The 19254-nt window shown below is 41.7% G+C and overlaps 1 protein-coding gene and 1 pseudogene across 1 annotated transcript in view; both read right to left on the bottom strand.

The window, feature by feature from the left end:
• STRN (striatin) overlaps positions 1 to 13042 on the bottom strand; it is a 120671-nt gene extending 107629 nt beyond the window's left edge. The window contains exon 1 of the mRNA XM_053587843.1: positions 12652 to 13042. Coding sequence (XP_053443818.1) covers positions 12652 to 12885 — 234 coding nt within the window. The 5' untranslated portion in view covers positions 12886 to 13042. The remainder of the gene's footprint in view (positions 1 to 12651) is intronic.
• Positions 1611 to 9160, bottom strand: LOC128583352 (40S ribosomal protein S8-like; annotated as a pseudogene).
• Positions 13043 to 19254: the final 6212 nt, after the last annotated feature.

The raw sequence follows: 19254 nt of genomic DNA on the forward strand, positions 1-19254 counted from the left end.
TTGGGGCGGTGCCTGTGGCTCAGTGAGTAGGGCGCCATCCCCATATACCGAGGGTGGCGGGTTCAAACCCAGCCCCGGCCAAACTGCAACCAAAAAATAGCTGGGCGCTGTGGCGGGCGCCTGTAATCCCAGCTGCTCGAGAGGCTGAGGCAAGAGAATCGCATAAGCCCAAGAGTTAGAGGTTGCAGTGAGCTGTGTGACGTCATGGCACTCTACCCAAGGGCGGTAAAGTGAGACTCTGTCTCTACAAAAAAAAAAAAAAAAAAAAGGTACAGTATGGAGAACAATGCCCTGGCCTGAGTACTAGCACTCCTGGTTCTAAACAAAGTCTACATACCAATTCAGAGTGACCCAAGGCAAGTCACTTTATGTCTCTAACTGACAAAGCAAGGGATGAGATTAAATTCTAAGGTCCCAGGTCTATAAAACTAGTGTTTGGTGCCCCATGATCACATTAATGTACATAGCTATGATTTAATAATAATAATAAAAAAATTCTAATGTCCCTCCACATACTCTTAGTCTAATGAAGGGGACAGAAAATTTAGAGTAAGGGCGGGCGTGGTGGCTCACACCTGTAATCCTAATACTCTTGGAGGCCAAAGCAGATTGACTGCTTGAGCTCATGGGTGCGAGACCAGCTTGAGGAAAAACAAGACCCCGTCTCTACTAAAATGGAAAACCTGAGGCAAGAGTATCATTTGATCCCAAGAATTGGAGGTTGCTGTGAGCCATGATGCTACAGCACTCTACCAGGTAACAAAAACAAGTCTGATGGGCATTTTCTCTGTCTCAAAAACAAGAAAGAAGAAGAAAGAAAAGAGAATTTAGAGTAGAGATATGGGTGGGGCAAGGGGAAGGAAGTGGACACACATGAATTTGTGCATGCGTGTGTGTATCACAGCCCTAGAATTTGACAAATACCAGAATGAACAATACAGATATCCTTTAGGAGTTAAGAATAGGTTAATGTGTATAGTTTCTCCTTCTGGTCTGCCTCTATCCTCTCTCCTACCCCTCAAGCCTGTCTGCTGTCTCTTCCTCTCTTCTACTCCCTTCTCCAATTTTTTTTCTTGCCTCAAGTTTCTCTCCTGAGGTCCAACTTTTCCTCTATTACTACCTCCAGTCCTCAATGCTTACAAGCTACCACTACCTACTATTGCCACCTCTAGCCTGTCCCTTATTTCCAACCCACTGTCAGTTTATTGTCTTGAAACCACTACAGGCTGAATATCCCTTACCTGAAAATGCTTAGAACCAGAACTGTTTCTGATTTGGTGGTTTTTTTTTTTTTTCTTTTCAGATTTTGGAATATCTGCATATACACAATGAGATCCATGGGTCACTACGAAAGTTTTGAGACAGACTGTGTTACGGTCCATTACTTCACTTCCAAGAAACACAGCTGACAGGATCCTTTCTGATTCATCAGGCTTATCAGTGTTCCTGGGAGGGCTTCATTTGCTTCCATGCATGCAGATTTTACATTTCTTGATTTTTGTGTATCTCAAAACTTTCATAATGATCCACATAGTTTACATACAATTCTGAATATGAAAGTCATATATGTTTCATATATACCTTACACACATAGCCTGAAGGTAATTTTATTTTTCTTTTAGGGACACTGAATAAACTGTGCTGTGCACCTATTTTTTGGTGGGAGCAGGAATTATTTGCCTTTTAGGGCCGTGATTTTCCTCAGACAGAACTCCAGCTCCTTGTCTTCTAGCACACAGCCATCTGCTCAGCCATACTGGCCTGGACTTCAAGCAATGCATGCAAGAAACTTGCCCTGATGAAACTGCTCCTCCAGAAGACTGCTTTGGCATTCTTTCCTTTCATCCTATTTCTTCTGAATTGTTTTTGATCGTTTTTATTTAAAATCTCTTCTTCCAGCTCGGCGCCTGTGGCTCAAGCGGCTAAGGCGCCAGCCACGTACACCTGAGCTGGCGGGTTCGAATCCAGCCCAGGCCCGCCAAACAACAACGGCTGCAACCAAAAAATAGCTGGGCGTTGTGGCGGGTGCCTGTAGTCCCAGCTACTTGGGAGGCGGAGACAGGAGACTCGCTTGAGCCCAGGAGTTTGAGGTTGTTGTGAGCTATGATGCCACAGCACTCTACCCAGGGCAACAGCTTGAGGCTCTGTCTCAAAAAAATAAAATAAAATAAAATAAAATAAAATCTCTTCTTCCTCAGGAGTCAATTTGGCCCCCTTCTTGGGGCCCAAAGGCAGCGCATAGTGGGACTTGTACAACTATCGGTACGGCATGCTGTCAATAAGCCAGATGTAGTTCTTCACCAAGGTCTTGGCAGAAACAGCTCATCATTGGATGCATTGTAGACAACATCAATGATCCTTGTTTTCTTTTTTTTTTTTTTTTTGAGACAGAGTTTTACTATCTTGGAGTGCCATGGCATCACAACTCACAGCAACCTCAAACTCTTGGGCTTAAGCAATTCTCTTGCCTCAGCCTCCCTATAGCTGGGACTCAGGCACCCACCACAAGGCCTAGCTATTTTCTTGTTATTGTTGTCATTGTTGTTTAGGAGGCCCTGGCTGGGTTTGAACCCATCATAGCCTGAAGGTAATTGTGGTGCATGTGGCTAGTGCCCTAACCACTAAGCTATGGGCGCAGAGCCAGATCCTTGTTTCCCTAGTACAACACCCTGAGCTCCAGGAGAAGTTCTCCACCTCTAGCATCAGGGCATGGTATTTCTGGTTTTTTACCTTCTCACATGCAGACTGTGTATACATAGCCAGGGCCAATCTTAGTGTTGGCAATAGGGCGTCCCAACTCATACTTCTGCTTCTTGTGGTGGGGCTTTCTCTTGCCCTCAGTGTTGTGGTGCTTGCACCAAGGTCCCAAGAGATGCCCATCACTCGGTGTTGGCTAGAAAGAGATTTAATTTTTTTTTGAGTCAGCGCCTAACTCTGTTACCCCAGGCTTGGGTGCCATGGTGTCAGCCTTGCTCACAGTAACCTCAAACTCCTGAGTTCAAGCAATCCTCATGCCTCAAGTAGCTGGGACTACAGGTGCCTGCCATACCACCCAGCTAATTTTCTCCTATTTTTAGTAGAGACAGGGTCTCGCTCTTGCTCAGGCTGGTCTGGAACTCCTCAGCTCAAGTGATCTTCCTGTCTCAACCTCCCACAGTAAGGCCTCCATTACAGGCCTAAGCCACCTGTGCACCTGTATTTTGACTGCAACCCATCACATGAGCTTAGGTATGTAATTTTCCACTTGTGAAGTCATGTCAGTGCTCAGAAAGTTTCAGATTTTGAAGCATTTTGAATTTAGGATTTTTAGATTAGCAGTGCTTAACATGTACTTATAGGGCAAAGAGAAACTAAGTAGTTACTAGCCAAATGGATCTCCTAAACTGCTTTCTAGCTTCTAAAATAAGATTTAAATAAATAGTACAATCTAGTACATTCAATCCATAAAAAAAAAAGTAAGCCATTTATTAGGCACCCATCATATACTACATATTTTACATACTTTATCTTTTCTAAATATTACAGCTCTCTTTGCTTGACAAGTATATTCATGTCACAAATAAAAACGTGACCTAGAAGAAATTATAGATCAAAAGTGATTTATAAGAGCCAGCTGTCTGTCTTTAAGACCTACGCTTTCCACTGCTAAATTATGACAGTCAATAGATTGTCTTGCTACCTAAGCAAGAAACTCCAAAGATCCCAAGGATAATTTTATTTCTAATAGCCCAGAATTAAAATCAAAAGGTGTAGCTGACATAAACAGTAGGCTGGCAAAGTGAAAAAGGGAACATAGTGAGGTAAAGGAACAAAAGTCAATTTGCCTTCCGAGTACTGGCCATTCAGAACAGATATCCTTACAGGTCCCAAAGGGCAAAAATCAAACTCCCAGGCCATCCTTGGTGATATACACCATATTTAGCTAAGACCCTAAAGGACTCTTAACCTCACAAGGCAAAAATGAAGCAGAAGTACACTGACTCTTAAATGTATTCACAACTAAAAGTCACATCTGATGGGTAATCCAAAAACCTTCAGCAATGAACTTGCTTTAAAGTGGTTCTGGACTGGTAATGCCTCCAGCCATCTACCAGAAGCAAATGCAAAACCTTTCTCAAGAAGATACCTTTATTTGAGAGCTTAGATTAGTCATACTTTTTCAAGGACAATAAGAAGCAACAAAGATAAATAAAGCATACAAAGGAACAAGTCATCAGAAGAACCAGCAGAAAAAAACAGACCAAACAAAGGCACCTCTAAAACCTAAGATAAAGGAAGTACAGACAGACCAAATTTTTGTTTTCTTCCACAAGACAGGGTCTCACTCTGTTGCTCAGGGTAGAGTGCAGTGGCACAACCAAAGCTCACTGCACTTCTCAAACTCCTAAACTTAAGTGATCCTCTTGCCTCAGCCTCCCTAGTAGCTGGCACTATGGGCATACGCTGTAACACCCATCTAATTATTCTATTTTTTTGTAGAGACGGGGGTCTCTATTGCCCAAGCTAACACTATTAAATAACTACTTACTAGGTTTAAAGAATAAAAGATGAGGCTGAGCACAGTGGCTCACACCTGTAATTCTAGAACTCTGGGAGGCTCAGGTGGGTGGACTGCTTGAGTCCAAGAGTTAGAAACCAGCCTGAGCAAGAGCAAGACCCCATGTCTAAAAATAGCCGGCCTATAGTCCCAGCAACTGAGGAGACTGAAGCAAGAGGATCGCTTGAGCCCAAGAGTCTAAGGTTGCTGTGAGGCAGGGGTCCTCAAACTACGGCCTGCGGGCCACATGAGGCAGTGTGATTGTATTTGTTCCCATTTTGTTTTTTTACTTCAAAATGACATTATGTGCAGTATGCATAGGAATTTATTCATAGTTTTTTTTTAAACTATAGTCCGGCCCTCCAACAGTCTGAGGGACAGTGAACTGGCCCCCTGTTTAAAAAGTCTGAGGACCCCTGCCATGGCCATGATACTCTACTGAGGGGAACAAAATGAAACTCTGTTTCTCAAAAAAAAAAAGAATAAATCACCCTGAAAAGATCTACAGAGAATAGGGAACAGGACACTACAAAAAGGAAAATGATCCTGCAGATTAGAAAAGGAACCAAAATTAACTTCAACAATAACCAAAAACTAAAAATTCATTGGATGGCTTTACTTAGGCTCAACAGAAGGGAAAATTAATGGACTAGAAGATAACTCAGAATAAATTATCCAGAATAAAGCACAGTGATATAAAAAGATGAAAAATGTAGAGCAGATAAAGGAGAAAGCCTAAGATACATGCAATCAGACTCAAAAAGAGAAGAAAAGAAAACACAATAGCGGACAAATTTAAGGAGATAATAACTGAAACTTTTACAGAACTAACGCGATGCCAACCCAGACTCAAGGAGGCTAATAAAGTTCCAAACTAAATAAAAAAGAAATCTATATTCTGACACATCAAAATGAAACCACAGAACACCAGAGAGAAAATCCTAAATGACACCAGTAAGCTAGAATGAAGTAAAAACAGTAAAGTCTTTGTGTCTATGATTTTAAATAAAAAGAAAAATAAGCATGAGCATCATGATGATGACTCTGATTGCCTCAGTAAGTTACACAAACAAGATAATGCAACTGAAAGGGCTTTAAAGGAAACTGTAAAGATAACCTGGAGACTTAACTAAAAGGGTTTATCCACAATCTATTAATCAATGGTCTTTTAACCTCTCTGCTGTCCTCTCTTTACCTATAAAAGAAAGTTGGAGCTGATTATTTCCAAAGTTCATTCCAGTTCAAATATTACTGTATCATTATATCATTCAGAGGAAGGTGATTCAAATTATAATATTCTACAGTCTAAAAATAAAATGCTAGCTATCATCAGAAAGAACAATGGAACATAACAGAAATTATCTCCCAAAGTCTATAAAAAGCCATCCATATATGGAATTATGGAATATTAACACAGTGTTGAAATCACTGAACTTTCAGTGTGTGAACACACACACACACACACATACATATAAAAAAACAGAAAAACAACTAAAGCAGTGGTTCTCAACCCCTGCTGCATATCAGAACTACTGGGGCCAGGCACTATAACTCTAGCACTTTGGGAGGCCAAGATGGGTGGACTGCTTGAGCTCATTGCTTGAGTTCAAGACCAGCCTGAGCAAGAATGAGACTCCACCTCTACTAAAAAAAAAAAAAAAAAGAAAGAAAGAAAAACTGGGCGGCGCCTGTGGCTCAACGGGTAGGGCGCCGGCCCCATATGCCAAGGGTGGCGGGTTCAAACCCAGCCCCGGCCAACTGCAACAACAACAAAAAAAAAAAAATAGCCAGGTGTTGTGGCAGGCACCTGTAGTCCCAGCTACTTGGGAGGCTGAGTCAAGAGAATCACCTAAGCCCAAGGATTTGGAGGTTGCTGTGAGCTGTGTGACGCCACGGCACTCTACTGAGGGCGGTAAGGTGAGACTCTGTCTCTACAAAAAAAAAAAAAGAAAGAAAGAAAAACTAGCTGGGTGTCATGGTGGACACACGTAGTCCCAGCTACTAAGGAGGCTGAGGTAAGAAGATTGCTTGAGCCTAAGCGTTTGAGGTTGCTATGAGCTAAGATGACACCATGGGACTCTACCCAGAACCGGTCGCAGTAATTCAAGCCTATAATTCTAGCACTTTGGGAGGTTGAGGTAGGAGGATTGCTTGGGGCCAGGAATTCAAGACCAGTCTGAGCAAGAGCAAGACCTCTTCTCTAAGAAAAACAGAAAAATTAGATGGGTGTGATGGCATGAGCCTGTAATTCCACCTTTGGTAGGATGAGAGGCAGAAGGATCTCTTGAGCCCAGGAGTTTGGGCTATGATGATGCTCAAGCAACAAAGCGAGACCCTCTCAAAAAAATAAAAATAAAAAAAAAATAAAAAATAATGCCAAGGACCTTAATTCCCAAGGTTCTGATTTAAGTGATCTGCAGTAAAACCCAGGGAATGGTTTTTTTTTTTTTCTTGAGACAGAGTTGTGCTATGTCACCCTCAGTTGAGTGCCCAGGTGTCACAGCTCACGGCAACCTCAAACTCTTGGGCTTAAGCAATTCTCTTGCCTCAGCCTTCCAAGTAGCTAGGACTGCAGGCACCTGCCACAACACCTGGCTATTTTTTTGTTGTAGTTGTTATTATTGTTGTTTGGCAGGCCTGGGCCGGGTTCAAACCCCCCAGCCCCGGTGTAAGTGGCCAGCACCCTAGCCGCTGAGCTACAGGAGCCAAAACAAGGGAATGGGTATTTTTGAGTTAGCCCAGATTATACTAAGATTACAGCTAAGGTTGAGAAACACTGAACTAGACTGACAAATAATACGATATATTCTAAAAGAGTAAAATCTTTATTATCTTTCTAAAATATAATAAATCATTATGAATACACACCCACATAAGAGAAAAACTCAATTTAATTCAAGTTAGAGGGGGGAGGAAGAAGGGGAAGAAATGAATTGCTGTGCTCCCACCCGATGGGCACAATGTAAGGGTACATGGCACACCTCCAGGGTGCGGGACACAACTACAACAAGGACCTTACCTAACAAAGACAAATATTGTAACCCAATCGTTTGTACCCTTATGTTAATCTGAAATTTTAAAAAATATTACGAAATTATCAAGGATATGGAAAAAAACTAATCTGCTCACGAAATTATACCATACCATGATGAGGTTCTTCATCTGCTCAAATTTTAAAGGAAGTGGTTTAAAGGACCAAATAAAATCAAGAATTAGTTTTATAGAGTGGTTAATAAATGCATACAATTTGTTACCTAAGATGTAATGCAAACTTAAGATAAATACATTCAGAAAAATGTATATGAATTCCAAGATAAGATACCTAGTGGGTTATTAAAGAAAGCAAGTACCCTTGAAGTATAATAAGTGTGGCTGACAATCTTATGAAATCATTCTTAGAGCCCTGGTCAGACCCAGAATATGAAACTGCATGGTCCCAGGATGGCACTTACAAGCTCTAAGAGTTCCTGACTCAAAATTATGCTTTTCTGTGGGGATATGGAGATAAATGAGAGTAAAAATTTAACAACATACATTTACCACCGTTTTTTTTATTAAGCACTTACTTTGTGTGACTGCTAGGTACTTTAAAATGTCATTTAATTCTGACAAGATAATTTATTATCTTCGTCTTACAAATGAGAAGACTAAGGCTCTGAGTGGTCAGAATTATGGCAATTATGTATTTTAGGCATATAATACAATAGGCTCAAGCTCCTGGCCTCAAGTGATCCTCCTACTTTGGCCTCCCAAAGCGTTGGGATTACTTAAGGCATCAGCCACCATGCCTGGCCTAAAATACAACAGTTAATAAATTTTAAAACAAGGATTTTAAACCAAGTTCTTTGCCATGTTGTCTTTCACAGTAATTATAAATAATAGTAATAATAACAAAAAGGAAACTCATTGTTTCGTTAAAATGCTCAGTAAATCTTTTCAAACTTATGAAGCGGGTTAGTCAAAATATTTTAGAGTCATCTTCAACTCCCTTTTTCTCAAACCTCACATCCTATCCTATAGAACACCTTGCAAGTTCTACCTTCAAATATGTACTCAGAATCCATTATATTTTGAACATGGATTCAAAGTATGTATTCATGTACCTTACCAGTAGTGGACTGCCTTAGTTCATCTCCGACCTGGATTATTTAAAATAGCCTCCTAGGGCGGCGCCTGTGGCTCAATGGAGTAGGGCACTGGGCCCATAAGCCAGAGGTGGTGGGTTCAAACCCACCCCTGGCCAAAAACAAATAGCCTCCTAAACTAGCCTCTCTGCTGCTTCTACTCTTGTCCTCCCTCCAAGTCTATTCTGAATCCTTAGAAAGGGTTCCTTTTAAATATGGTACCATTCCTTTGCTGAAAACATTCCAGTGGCTGCCCATCTTGCTGAGGTAAAATCCAAAGTCCTCATGATGGACAAGACCAGTACTTTTCAGACATCATTTCTTCCATTCTCTTCCTCTACTGTAGCCACATTTGCCTCCTTGTTAGTCCTCAAACATTCCAACTATGCTCCCTTCCCCCAACTGGTCCCTCTGCCTAGAAAGCTTTCCTCACCTGAGATGTCACCTTTTCAGGTCTTAGCTCAAATGGCTCCTTATCAGTGAAAGCTTTCTCCTCCATCCCACCCTCTCAAGGACTCAATGCCCCCCCACCCCCGCCTTGAAGGATTACTCTATCAGGGCATTTATTACCCTCCAATACATTTTATGTATTTATTTATTACTGTCTGTCTGCCCCAACAAGTTAAACCTCATAAGGGCAGGGACTGTTTTCTTCATTGTTCTATGTCCAGTCTCTAGAACAAGACCTGGCGTGAGGTAGGTGCTTGAAAAATATTTGGGGAATGAAAACACAAATCATTAATGCCAAAAGCAAACAGCCTTCATACCATACGCCACATGGCAAACTTATCACCTTTTTCACAAAATGCTAGCACTTCCAGGAAATATCAGAGCCTCCATAAGCCACACACATCATCAAAATCTAAGGTAAATAATTTTCATTTTGTATGTACATGCTTGCTTTCTCGGTATTTGAAGTCAGTAACCTTCAAATATTGAGCCTTAGGTTCTCAGGACTTCATAAAGTTTTTTCTGCTGCTATTCTATTCTCCTTGGATCTTCTCTTCTATGCTATTCTAAGAAAATTAGCTCCCCCCCCCTCAAATGATAAACACTCAATTCTTCTACATGTTGTTTATGTTCTATATACTGACCAGACTGCAACTTTCCCCTAGCACAATGTCTCACATACAAAGATTTTCTCCATAATGATTAATATTCTGTCTCCAATTCCTTTCACAAGTATAAAGCTCAGTAATAATCTTCATCACTTCTTCTCCCTCCTCTCCCATGAATTACCTATGTTCACTTGGATGGAGATGGGAGTATTACCAAAAGTAAAAAGAAAATTTACTAACTAAGACAAGCCAGGGCAAATAAACAGCAAAGAAGTTTTGGTACAATGTGGCTGTTTTCTTATTCCCAAGATGTGAAGGAGGGAGGAAGTGATACAGGTGGCCAAGTAGATGACAGTCAGGATTGCCTTTCACAACTCTGCTCTAGCAACTTGAAAGAGCAGGACTGACAGGTTCCTGAAGGAACAAATTAGACTTGATCTTAAAGGTATTTTTGTTGACTTTGGTGTTAATGGCTTGAAAAGACATGTAAAAATTACAAAGAGGACACCACACCAACTGATCCATATTTTGGTCACAATTCATTCAACACTTTTACTTCATATTGTTTTTCTAAGAAAATTGCAATGGCCAAAAAAAAAGAGAGAGAAAAATTCAAATTTAATGGTGTTGATATAAAGAAATATTTAAAATAATTTTTTCAATTATGCTAACATGATCCTATATTATTATTAACCTTATCTCCCAAAAATACACAATAGTTGTTCTGTCCAGAAGATATGCATTTTTTAAGTTTCTCTGTGGAAGCTTCATTTAAGTTGAGCACGAACCAAAAAAATATTTAGAAAGTAGTGTCCTTAATATGAGCACCAACAGGAAACTTACCTAAATTTTAACATTTGCCATAAATAACCCAGGAAGGGGTGGGGAGCGGTATACATGTCAAAATTGAAGACTGACTAGTTACAGGTAAATTGAAAAGTTTAAACATGAGGAGAGGAAGAAAATAAGGAGTAGGATGGTTTGGAAGTTCTCAAACTTGCACAAGTTGAAAGGTAAGCATTGTTTTTGTTTTTGACCAAAATAGTGTGACTTATCTTACATTCCCTACATGGGAAAAGAAATTAAAATTTATGGAGCAAAAATCATTTCCCACAATAGTACATTAAAGTTAAACCTTCCTTTAACACTTTCTTGAAGCCTGAAATCCATAAAGTCATGTACAGAATGCACTATTAATAAAGATGAAAGTACAAGCATTCAAATTTGTTGGTTACTACATAGACAATCTACATAGATTCATTATGAGAAAACTTACAGATAGACTAGGTATTCAAGCAACACAACAGCGGGGATAAAAAAGATGCCAAAGAATATAAGCATGTAACTGCAGAAATGCAGACTTAGAAGGAATCACCAGAAACTATGGGTCACTCCTTCTCTTCATTCAACTGTTCATGTCATCTCTCAGAGGCCTCCCTGACCACCTCATCTAAAATAGCTGCCCCTATCACACTATTCCTGTATATTGGTTTATTTTATCCTCACAGCAGTTGCCACTAAAGGCCGTTATATTATGTAGGTGCGTCTTCTCGATCATTTGCTTCCAACTAAAACATATGCTCCATGAGGGCAGAAGCTTTGGTCAGGCCCAAAGGCACATAGCTGGCACTCAACATGTGCTGATTCAATATATGATGAAGCTGAAACACAGAGAGGTTAAAGGATATCATCAAGGTCACAGAGCTAGCAACAAGCACAGCCCTATCTACTATAACCCTGTTTGCTCATTCCACAGCCACTTCCACTACACCAAAGCAGCCTATTCCAGCACATGATTCTATTTAACAGACTTCTCTTCTTCTTTAAGTGCCAAAGAAAATACATGTTACCAAAAAAAGTGACACACTGGGTAGCATTTTAATTTCAAGTGTTTCACCAAGACTATACTCAAGTTTCCTAAGTATACAGGATTAGCCTGCAAAACAGAAAGGCACAACTATTCATAGTTCTTGAAGTTGCTCTTGAAATCGGTGTATGCCTTGGAACTTTTGTTCTTAAAAGTTGTTGTTCTTAACCACTGAAAATCTACTTACCCATTCAGAATAGCCTGTAAAGTATCAGCCTCACCTTCATTCTTTTAAGAGCCCACAGTATCTCCTCCCTAGATACACTTTATCTTGCAGAGTATGCAAGGGCAGTGTAACCAATGTTACAGTAACTTTGCTTCCTTTTAAAGTACAAGTTAATCTCCCAAAATATTAACATAAAATTAACCCTTGGGAATTTTAGATTCTGAGAGCAGGAACCATCTCTGAACCATCATCTGATTTTGATCATGTAAGTCCTCCATTCAAAATCCATGAGTTTGAAACACCTAAAGAAACGCGAGGGAAGAAGGTGGAGAAGAAACATTTACATACTTGAAAAGGGAGCTGATATTTTAATGTTTTTACCAAAGTCAGCTTTCTCGCCTAAAGTCAAGGCCTCACTGACACGACTTGTGTTTTCTTCTTTGCCCACCTTTCTTGCAGGGAGGAGAGCCAACTGCTCATACCTTTTGCAGAGAACGTCTCTAGACTCAAGATGAGACTAGCTACAGGAAAGAGGATGATTTGCTCAGCGTCTCTCAAAACTACTGTCAGCCCAATCAGTAAACCGAGAGGGAAGCCCTAAGATGTGGGATGGCAAGAGTTGAAATGAGAATGGGAATTAAAAGTGGAAGAAGCAGACGAAAAGGCGTGAGAAGAGTAAACAACGCATCAGGAGCGACAGAGTGAGAACAGGGGTCGAAGAAGTGGGGTCAGCGAAAAGCAAAGGTGAAAGGAGACAGGGGTTGAAGTTCTGGGTGGGATGGGCTGGAGCAAACGGGGAGGAGACCCCAAAGGGCTGGGGGAAGGGGAGAAGGGTCCGAGGTGGGGCGGGAGGGAGCGGACAGGCGGGATGGAGAGGGCCGGGCCGGGAGGGTCCTTACCTGCAGCTCCGCCCGCTCCACCTCCCACTGGGCTCTCTCCACCTCGAAGCGGGCCCACTCGTGCTGCAGGAAGTGCAGGATCCCCGGGAGGCTGTACTGGGCTCGGGCCGCCCCCGTCGCAGCCGCCCCGTCGCCGACCGCGGCGGCCTCTGCCAGAGGCCCGAGCGCCTTGGCACCGCCGGCGCCTGGGTGGTTGTTGCTGAAGAAGACGCCAGGACCCGCCTGCTCGTCCATGGCGGCTGCAGGAACCTGGGGAGCTGTCCCGGCGCCCAGCAGCGGAGGCAACGGCGGCGGCCAGCACTGCCTCCTCCTCCCTCCGCCGCTCCCCGCCCACACCCCAGTCAGCAGGGAGCAGCCGCCTGGGCGCGGGGGCCGGCCGTGCCCGTGACGGGCCGGGAAATGGGTCAACTGCGGCGCGCGGGCGGCGCGAGGCTTGCCGGGAGATGTAGTCGCGCGGCGGGACGCGGCGAGCGCGCCCGGGTGGCCTGTGGGGCTGCGCCTCTCAGCAGGCGTGGCGATGGGCCCGCCCCTAGCCCGCCCTAGCTCGGCGTGGCGGGGGCCCGACCGGCGGGGAGAGCGGGTTTCCTCCCCGCCCAGCCGGGCTCAGCTCCGGTCGCCTTCGCACGCGGAAGTTCACGGGCGGCGCTCCCTGTTGCACACACGCGGAAGTTATCACGTCAAAACTGCAGTCCGAGCTCTTCGGGCTTCCTGATCGTTCTGTTAAGAAACAGGGTTAAAGCCAGCTATCCGGTCCGGCTACACGATGTTGGGTTCCCCTGCGTGCAGCGCTCAGTCCTCTGACTTAGGAGTTTCTCGACCCAGACCCCTCCATTCTGCCAGTCTGCGTCTCGGTGTCGCTCCTGCTTTTCTTTCGCTCTCGAGGGGTTCAAACCTGTTAGCTGATCAGTCTCCACTTATAGGGAACTCAGATACCCTATTCTGCTTGACTGGACGCAGCAGCTTTCTCCTGCAGTTTCGAAATTCTGGTTTAAAACTCGTCTAAGAGGGGGAAAGGGCTCGGTTAAGTACAACGTAGAGGCATATGGCACACTTCTGGGTGAAGGACACACAACTACATGTTGGACTTTGGACTTTACCTTACAAACTCAAATAATGTAACTTAATTGTATGCACCCTCATGCTAACTCGGAAAAAAAAAAAAATCTCTCAGCCGAAAACTGCTTTTTCCGGAAAAGTTTCTTTTCCCTTTGTAGTAGTCCTGCAGGAAATCCTGTAACAAATGATATCTGTTATTTCAGTCTAGTTTTTCCTTTCTTAACCTTGCGTATTTTTACTAAAAAAAAAAAAAAAATCAAAAACAAAGAACTTTTTTTTTTTTTTTTTGAAACATAGTCTCAGTCACCCAGGCACAATCATGGCTCACTACAACCTCAAATTCCTGGGCTCAAGTGATCCCACCAAAGCCACCCCAGTAGCAGGGGCTACATACAGGCTTGAGCCACCAGCCATGCCTGGCTAATTTTTTTTTTCTGTTTTTTCCAGAGACAGGGTCTCACTATGTTGCCCAGGATGGCCTTGAACCTCTGGCGTCAATCAATGGTCCCACCTCCGCCTTCCAAAGTACTGGGATTGTAGACATGAGTCACCACACCAGTGTGGGTTCAATTTTGAACAAATATTTTGATTTTCAGTTCTATCCCATCCTGTGAATATAAAGATAAATAACACAGTCCCTGACATGGAAGAGACATTTGTGTATATATACATATACATATATACATGTGTGTATGTATATACATATATATACACAGTCTATGTATATAGACTATAGACTATATATATAGTCTCACAGAGCCTTAAAGCTAGACTACCTGAAAGAACAAGATCCCTTTCTGCTTCCTAGATCAGTTATTAGTGTTCAGGCACTTCTTTTTCATTTATCTTGTTCCCAGCTTCTTCCAAGGTTCACCTGCAAACTAGCAAAAGTATTAGCCTATGAAAGGTACCCGGAAGTCCTTTCTTAAGTGACTCTGTAAATGATTTCCTTCTCCAAAGTCCCTGATATTATGGTACCATAAATTCACACTATAACAATAGGAGAAAGAAGGCCCCTGAAAAAATGATTAATAAATGCAAATGAAATTAAGAAGTCACCCTAAGAAGTTATATGTTGTTCTTACATTTTGTAGAATGAACTATGGGCTGTTAGAGTTGATGTCCATGAAAAAATGTAAAGATACAGGCTGATGAGTGGTATGTGAAGAAAGGACATCCTGTCCCTGTCCTCTCCCCCTCCTCCCCTTCCCATGGCTACTTGTGGAAAGGACAGGAAACACATTGTATCTGTTCTGGTTGCAAATAAAGATGGCAAACTCTCTTCTCTCAATTATTTAATGTTTCTGTTTTATGATCATTCTTTATTGTCATAAAAGGTTGATTCAAGCCTGGCTAAATTCCCTATGTCATAAATTATTTGGTTGTAGAGTTCTTTGAGACACAACCGAGTCTTCTCATTTACAGCTCTTTGAGTCTTGTCCACATGAGGCCTTCGGTAACTGGCAGAGCCAAAACTAGCACCCAGAAGTCCTGACCGCTAGTTCAGTGATCTTTTCATTAACAGGTTGACACCTCTCTCACTTAATAGACCTACCAGGGTACCAAGGGGACAATAATGCAATAATGGCATATTTATTTCATCTGAGAGATTTAATTAATCTTGAAAGTTTGAATGTTAATAGGTATTTTTTTCTCTAAGAGATATGTCTAGCAATTATTTTCAATCAAATCATGACAAACTATAAAATAATAAGTTATAAACTTGAATATTACACATGTGCAAAAGCACTGTTTTCATTCACAATTCAACTTTATTCCTTACAATATCTTTTTTGTTTTTCAAAGACTTATTTACACTCAAAATAGTATTGATCATCTATAATGTCATGACATGTTCATACAATATGCCAAAATATTAAGAGTGGCTATAAGGGTGGCCCCAAATACGGAGAGTGGCGGCGGGTTTGAATTGCAACCAAAAAATAACCGGGCTTTGTGCAAGCGCCTGTAGTCCCAGCTACTTGGGAGGCTGAGGCAAGAGAATCACCTAAGCCCAGGAGTTGGAGGTTGCTGTGAGATGTGATGCCAGGTACTCTACCGAGGGCGATAAAAGTGAAACTCTGTCTCAAAAAAAAAAAAAAAGTGGCTATACATAGTAAGGTGGAATAATTAAAAAAAATCTACTTTTTCCAAAAATGTCCATATGCAGTAATATTTCTTTTGTGATTTAACAAAAACATTACTTTTGAAAAGACAACCTTCCCTTAGAGTTCTTTTGCCCTAAGTTGTGTTAAAAAAAAATAAGAACCATGATTTCCATAATTTTCTCCTGTAGAGAATCAGCTTCTAAAACCGTTAGTTTTGAGTAGTGAGCCTACTGGTGATTTCCCCCCCCCTTGTACTTGTCTCCTTTTTTAAAAAACTTTTTGTATTCAACATGAATTTTTTTAAGTAAAGATTTTATCAAAAATTACATACAGGGAGGCGCCTGTGGCTCAGTTGGTAAGGCGCCGGCCCCATATACCGAGGGTGGTGGGTTCAAACCCAGCCCCGGCCAAACTGCAACCAAAAAATAGCTGGGGTGTTGTGGCGGGCGCCTGTAGTCCCAGCTACTTGGGAGGCTGAGGCAAAAGAATCGCTTAAGCCCAGGAGTTGGAGGTTGCTGTGAGCTGTGTGAGGCCACGGCACTCTACCGAGGGCCATAAAGTGAGACTCTGTCTCTACAAAAAAAAAAAAAAATTACATACAAAAAAAGCTCACAAATGGTTAACACCTCAATGAACTTTCACCAGCTTAACATTTCATGTAACTACCACCTGGATCCTGAAACAGAACATTGTGGGCATCCCAGAAGTTGCTCTTCATGTGCATTCTGATTCACTATAGCAAAAGTGTTTTGAATTCGAAAAACAAATACATTCTGGGCCAGGTGCAGTGGCTCACACCTGTAATGCTACCCTACTAGGAGGCTGAGGTGGGTGGTACCGGTTCAAGAGCAGCCTGAGCAAGAGCCAGACCCAGTCCTAAAAATAGCTGGGTGTTGTGGCAGGTGCCTATAGTCCCAGCTACTCAAGAGGCTGAGGCAAGACAATCTCTTGAGCCCAAGAGTTTGAGGTTGCTGTGAGCTATGACAGTACAGCACTCTAGTGAGGGCAACAAAGTGAGACTCTGTCTAAAAAAAAAGTTCTGAAAAATTAATAACTAGAAAGGAATTGACATTTGTAATTAGTCAAACCTAAGATTTATTTGTCAGTACAATTTTCCAAATTTGGAAATCTTAGTCACATGGTTTAATTTTTTTCATTTTCAATTCCTTCATTTTTAATATGGGAATACTATTTACCTTATTACAATGAAGTTAAATGAGAAAAAGAAATGTGAAATACTTTAGCATAATGTCTAGTAAATGGTATATATTGAATGACATCTATTATTTTAATAGAGTTTACAAGATTAACTGAAATAATACATGTAAAAAACCAGCCCTTGATAAATAAGGGGCTCAATAATTGGTCTTTCTCCTTTCTCATGCCCTATTCAAAGCTTTAATTTAGTAGAGTTAAAATAATCTTAAAAATAAAAAATATTAATGCCCTTGCCTATTCATTTAGCCTCAGACCTCTAGGTATGGTTGACTTCCAGATTCTTTATAATTAATAAAGCCTAAATGGGTGACATAAAAATAGGGTCCCCTTACTTGGCACACAAGAGCAATTGTCCAAATATTGATTTACATATTAGAATTTTAATATTTTTTCTTTCTTTCTTTTTTTTTTTTGTAGAGACAGAATCTCACTGTACCACCCTCGGGTAGAGTGCCGTGGCGTCACACGGCTCACAGCAACCTCTAACTCTTGGGCTTATGCGATTCTCTTGCCTCAGCCTCCCAGGTAGCTGGGACTACAGGCGCCCGCCACAACGCCCGGCTATTTTTTTTTTGTTGCAGTTTGGCCGGGGCCGGGTTTGAACCCACCACCCTCGGCATATGGGGCCGGTGCCCTACTCACTGAGCCACAGGCGCTGCCATTTTTTTTTTTTTTTTTTTGCAGTTTTTGGCCGGGGCTGGGTTTGAACCCACCACTTCCGGCATGTGGGGCTGGCGCCCTACTCCTTTGAGCCACAGGCACCGCCCCTAGAATTTTAATTTTGTAGTGGTTGATATTATTTTTTTTTTTTGAGACAGTCTCACTCTGTCACCCTGGGTAGAATGCCGAGGCATCCTCGTAGCTCACAGTAACTCTTGGGCTCACGTGATCCTGCTGCCTCAGCCTCCTCAGTAGATGGGAATATAGGTGCCTGCCACAACACCTGGCTAGTGTTTCTAGTTTTAGTAGAGTCAAGGTCTCACTCTTGCTCATGCTGGTATTGAACTCATGAGCTCACACAATCCATCTGCCTCGACCTCCCCTGAGCAGAAGCAATCCACCTGCTGCAGCCTCCCAGAGTGCTAGGATTACAGGCATGAGCCACCACATCTTTGGAATATTAATGGTGGTCAATTTCAGATTCTATTTCTCTAAGTCTATGCAAAGGTAAACTGGTTTTCGAACAGATTCTTTTTTTGCCCCCATTAACTCTATCTTGCTTCTCTACTCCTTTTCTCTCCTAAAATTTCCCATGAATGAAAGTGCTATTCAACAGATTGTTGTTTTAATAAATAACATGTTCCCCTTTCTAAGCCAGAAACTGATTTTCAAACAATTAATGTAATCATCATAACATTAAACATGACCATATGTATAAGAAGAACATTTTTTATAACTTGGCTATTTCTGCCAGCTATGCAACTGAGAAGCACTCGTTTCTAGGGATAGCCACTTTCTCAGCAGAAGTTACCCGATCTTTGTTTAGGCTTGAATTGCTCAGTATAGCACCTCCTGCCTAAGCTCCCAGCTGGTATTCCTTAGACATAAATTAAGTTGGCCCTCAAAAAATTCAAAAGTGGTTTTTTACAAACATGACAAGGGAAAAATCTGGGCATTGTTCCAGAGAAATAAGAAAATGAATGAAATTAAAGAAGTGCAGTACATTTTTGTTTTAATTTTTGAAGACTCAGGCTTTTCTTAGATTTCTTAAAACAGGATTTAACCTATTTTACATGTACTACATCTCCCTCCTCTACTCTGCAGGCCCTCAATATGCTACTGTTGTTCAATACATGTTAATTATAGCACTCGCAGTTGTTCTCTGTAATGGAAAATTCTATCACTATCTATGCTATCTCCTTGCCCAGATTTCCCCTCAGCTGCAGGACATAAAGTAACAAGAATAGTAGTGGTTTGAATCAAGTCATATACACGTTCACATGAACTCATGCATCATAGTGACCAATAAGCTGATTGTATTCACGCTAGAGCAGCCAATGGATACAAATTCATTATAAGAGAAACAGATAACTTAAATAACATAATGTTTAGTATTATAGCAATAACCAAATTAATGTTGCAACATTTTTCTAAGAATGTACCTAGATTAAAACATGGAAGATGGATACAAATTAGCCAGAAGATAAGGACGGAATGGAGTTTTTTTAGCAAAATTCAGATACCCTGAGGAAGAAAAGTGCACGGTGCGTTTGATATGTTG

This window comes from Nycticebus coucang, chromosome 4 (genome assembly GCF_027406575.1).
Source record: "Nycticebus coucang isolate mNycCou1 chromosome 4, mNycCou1.pri, whole genome shotgun sequence".
In the NCBI taxonomy this organism is placed as follows: Eukaryota; Metazoa; Chordata; class Mammalia; order Primates; family Lorisidae; genus Nycticebus; species Nycticebus coucang.